Source organism: Triticum urartu, chromosome 2 (assembly GCF_003073215.2).
Source record: "Triticum urartu cultivar G1812 chromosome 2, Tu2.1, whole genome shotgun sequence".
Taxonomy (NCBI): domain Eukaryota; kingdom Viridiplantae; phylum Streptophyta; class Magnoliopsida; order Poales; family Poaceae; genus Triticum; species Triticum urartu.
Window position 1 is genome coordinate 1,294,256 of NC_053023.1, and position 4,935 is coordinate 1,299,190.

General features: G+C 44.5%; 1 protein-coding gene across 1 annotated transcript; it reads right to left on the reverse strand.

Moving 5' to 3' along the window:
• Positions 1 to 1,267: 1,267 nt before the first annotated feature.
• On the reverse strand, positions 1,268 to 4,702 carry LOC125534926 (AT-rich interactive domain-containing protein 2-like). The gene is made up of 2 exons (XM_048697972.1): positions 3,800 to 4,702; positions 1,268 to 2,767 (listed from the first exon to the last, which is right to left on the reverse strand). The coding sequence occupies exons 1-2, from the start codon at positions 4,484 to 4,486 to the stop codon at positions 1,928 to 1,930; spliced, it is 1,527 nt and encodes a 508-aa protein (XP_048553929.1). The 5' UTR covers positions 4,487 to 4,702; the 3' UTR covers positions 1,268 to 1,927.
• Between the last annotated feature and the right edge of the window lie 233 nt (positions 4,703 to 4,935).

Genomic DNA, 4,935 nt, shown 5'->3' on the forward strand with positions numbered 1-4,935 from the left:
TTTCTCTTTTTTTGACAGTCTTTCTGTATTTTCCAGCCATGGTTTTCTATTTGGTTTTTTCCTTTCTGGTTTTCACATTATTTTCCGTTCTCTTTTTTAGTACTATTTTGATTTATCTTTCAGTTTCTTTGTTGTTTTCATTACTCTTTTTACTCATTCATTTTTTTTCTTTTCTTTTTTTTTACATTTTGAAATGATGAACATTTTTTAAATCGTTAATATTTTTTCAAGTTCATGAACTTTACTCAAATTCGCATTTTTTTTAAAAAAAATGAGACCTTTTCTCAAGTTCACGAACTTTTTTAAATCCATGAACTATTTTTAATTTTGTGATATTTTTCAAATGTGCAAATATTTTTCATTTAACAATTTTCTTTGAGTTTTTGAACTTGTTTCAAATCCACAAACACTTTTCAATCCGTGAATATTTTTTTGAATTTTTGAATGTTTCTCAAATTTGTGATCTATTTTAAAATTCGGGAACAATTTTTCATTTATTGAACATCTTTTGAACTCATGATCTTTTTCCAAATCCAAGAAAGAAACTTTCACAAACATTTTTCACAAGCACAATCTTGGGAAACAGGTACTGACTTGAACCTTTGCAGCACCAAACCTACACAGCACAACAGAGAACAGCACCACCAAAGCTAATGGCCAAAATATTAAACGACGGGATGCATCACTCACACGGACAAGACTGCAGATTTCAAATGATCAGATGCTTGCTAGTTTACAGTTGCAAACTCATCTCAGATTTGGTTACAGTACTAGAAACATAAACATGGCCAGCCAAAAAAAATTAACCACGGGACGGGATGGCTAACCAAACCAAATACGTACGTAGAAACCAACCTCAATTCGCTAAGCTCCAATTTATTCTTCTTCAGATCAAAACCCACAAGCATAATCTTGGGAAACAGACACCGACTCAACAGCAGTCGGAAGCAGCAGCAAGACGACGCCGTCATCTTGCACCACCAAACCTACACAGCACAGCACAGCACAGCACAGCACAGCACCACCAAAGCTAATGCCTAAAATTCAAAAGTGGAACTAAATTCTAGTACATCAGATCAGACTATGCTAAAGCCGATTCCCATTTATCTGTCGGTTAATATGTGACAGAGGAGTAAATGTTGATAATATTTCCCAAGGTTGATAATACTATTTGACATTTATTTATAGCTCACAAGAAATAAAAGAAACAACTCATAAACTAAAACAGACATGTACTTATTGAGATGCCGAACGAAACCCAAAGAAATAAAACAGACATGCTCAGTCTACAACAAACAACAACTGCAACATTAGTTTCACAAGACTAACCTCAACATACCATTCCTATGCCTGCCATCACTCCATATCTAGAGAGAGAAATACGACCGGAACGGGCTACTGTGTACATGATGATGATGATGATGATGATGATGATGATGATACGGGCCATCACTCCATATACTTTTACCTACTGGTCAATGTACATGTCAATCCACAGAGGATACAGGTATACATGATGATGATGATACAAGTCAGTCAGGTTCTCTCTGATAACAACATAATATTCCACAATGTATACAACAGGTTAATCCTCTCAGCCCCAAAGACTGCAACTGGCTTGGATCAGCTCTGCCTCTATATATCCTCCTCATCTCTCACTTGTACAAATCAAGTTTACTGTTCCTGCAGTTCTCTGTTTCAAAAATAAATACCAGTGCATTTTTTTTACTTCTCGGATACAACATACAAGTCCATGTCAAAACTTGGATTGCTGGCAAGGCTCTGAAAACAGTAAGCAAAATGGTCTAACTCTTTGCTCACAGCAACTCATGTGCAATGTCAACCAAATCAATGAATGGGGGCCATTTATAAATCCAAACTCCTGAACAGGCTTCAACCAGCCTCCTAGAATGTGATCAATCAGCAACTACTCATCATCCAGATCCATGCAGTGAGTACTCTGAATGCAAACGGTGCGCTTGGTGCTGTCATACTTGGTTGCACTTTGTCCCATACGGTTTCCCAAAAACCTAAACTCTGTCTCTTCCTCGTCATCACTATCTATCTTCTTTGGTGCGGTCCTATTCTGGTAACACCTCCGCCTAAGCAGAAAACAATTAAAATAATAGCTCACAAGTTCTTTCCTCGGCTTCCAGCGGAAGGATGACTGAAGATGGTTCCATAAATTCCTTGCTGGAGATGGCGCATAGGTCTGCATTACAGCCTTGAAACTTGCCTCCTCTTCATCCGTCCAAGAAAGGGCAACCTCCTCGCCCATATGGTCAAATCCCCACTGGTAGAAAGCAGGGCCGAGTTCACGTCTCAGCTGCAGCCGCCTTTCTGCAATGTGAAACCTGACACATTCTACTGATCGCGGGACGTTGCAGCTGCAAACATATTCTCTGCCTTTGCCAATAGGGTCATGGTAAGTTCGGGTTATTTTGTTCTCATTTTCTGGAGGCCAGATGTTTGTGCCCAGCCATTTGAGGGTTTCCGGATCGCCGTAATTTTCAGGCGGAAAGCCAGTCCACTGTGGCACCACTGCTTGATAATTGGAGCCCACTAGTAGTTTGTTCCTCTGCTGACTTTTAGAATGCTTCAATTGTCCGTTCACACTGCTCGCCTGTTCTATGACCGTCGAGGATCCATTCACATCAACAACTCTTGTTAGTTTATTAGTATCCGAACCAGGTTGTTGAACAATTTTGCTGCATTGAACACCAATTCTGGCACAGGTGGTACTCCTGCAGCACCTGCAACCAGTTTCCTGCGCCATCAGAAGAAAAAAACATTCAGTGACTATGAATAAGATATGTATCCAGTTGCCGAGTAATCGGCTTGGCCAGAAAGGTAAGGTTTCATAGCTCTATTTATAGGGGACTATCATCTTCAAGGCAATAAAGCAAACAAAATATTTTCAACCACCCACAGTACCCGACAGGTAATATCCGGGGCCAAAGCATCAGGGAGATTTCATAGCTCTATTTATAGTATCCGTCATCCCAATGATACATGAGCGAACATCAGGGAGCAAAGATACTGTAGCTTAAATTGTGCACAGTGTAATGCTTAAGCAGGGTTAGGCCAGATTTTGCCCTCTGGTTGGTAGCACCCGCGTATCCCTCCAGAAGTTCTAACACAGAGACGGCAAATGGGAAGTTCACACATTTTGCCCGAACTATATACCACGTCACCAAAATGAAGATAGAAGTAGTTAAATGCTCCTTTTAAATACTCTTCTAAATGCTCTTTTACCAGCATCCAATCTGCACAATCAAAATTAGAAAGAAAAGGAACGGCAATGCTCCATTTGTAGGGTAGGTAGCCAAATAATAAATTTACAAGGGTGTCCAGGCCTTAATTAAAGCACTAATGAAAAGACTGGTAAGACCTGAAGCATGAATTTTATTTATTTACTTATGTTTAGGGGAAATCAAACAAATTATCTAATATGTGGATCTCCACTAGTACAGTCCAGTGGCACTAAGGCCTTTAAATTACCGACCACGAGCAATTTTCAGCTGGAAACAAAACGACAATCTTATCCTTCGGTACAGACGTGTATTTTTTACAGGGGTATTTAAAAGGAAAACGACAATCGAAACAGGGCCTAAACGTAGAAGATCAAAGGGATACAGATAGATGTTGCCAGCTAACATCTCTGTATGTATGTATTGCTGAAGTAATCCAGTGCCAATTCTGTATGTATGTCTGCCTATATATGTGCAGTGCAGTGATGCAATACCAATATGTCAAACATTATCTTCAGCAACAAGTTTATCAAAGGTGTCGGAATCACCTGCGAGAGCGCGCCGTTGGTCACGCTTGCGCGGCGTGCCCTCTTCCTGGACACCGCCTCCCGCGCCGCCAATGCCACCGGGAAGTATCCATCCGCCAACCCGGCGGCGATGGCGCCCTCCTCCGAGACACTCTCGGCGAGCCCCCTCACCCAATCCAGCATCCCAGCAATGTCTTCCCTCTTCCTCTTGAGCGCGCCATGCTGCCCATTGCAGTCCATGGACGGCTCCTCCATCTCAACTCCATTGGCACCGCGGACGCAGAGCAGCAGCTCCTGCCGCATCTCGTCAGACGGCGGTGGTTGTGCCTCCGGGAGCCTCTGGATCCAGCGCTCCAGCGCGCCGAGGTACTTGGCATAGATCAGCTTGACGGGCGCGGCGAGGGCCGCGGATCCGGCAGCTGCGGCCCAGACGCCGGCAGAGGGCGACGAGACCACGGCGTAGCCGCCGGCGGCGCGGACGGCGGTGAAGAGGCGGAGGAGGTCCACGCGGCGCCCGTCGCCGAGGGCGGCCGGGAGCGGGCGCGCATCGCGCTCGCCGGGGTAGACCTCGCCCAGGAACGCGGCGAGGATGGTGTCGAACACCTCGGAGGGGTCGGCGGCGTCGTCGGGGATCTGGAGGCCGACGCAGAAGCCGAGGAGCTGCAGCTTGCTGAGGACGGCGAGGGCGCTTGCGGCGGAAAGATCCATGGACGCGGGGGAGGCCTCGCCGGCGGCGGGGTCACAACGGCGAACAACGGCGGCGCATTTTCTCTCTCTTTTTTTGCTGATTTTTTCCTTCCTTTTTTTTTCTCTCTAGGGTTTGGGTTGGGTGGATGGGGAAAGAAAGTCGAGCCTGTGTGTTTAAATATTTTTCAAAATTTGGCAAATATTTGGAGCAATTACTTTAGGCAAATTTGGATAGTTGTGAGATCAAATAGCCATCTGGCCTGGTGGTTGGGGTCATTTATAGTATAATCCTAACAAGCCGAACAGATTTCGGAAGGATTCTCCTACTTCTAGAGATCTCCGGTGAGAGCCCATCGTCCATGAAAAGTAAGGGTAAGTACAACAAGGTGATGTAAGCGGGTTATCCTCACTATTAAGCGATTGTCTGCGGTCGTCGTGATGGTGCAACCAGCGCCTCCTCCCTCCCAGTG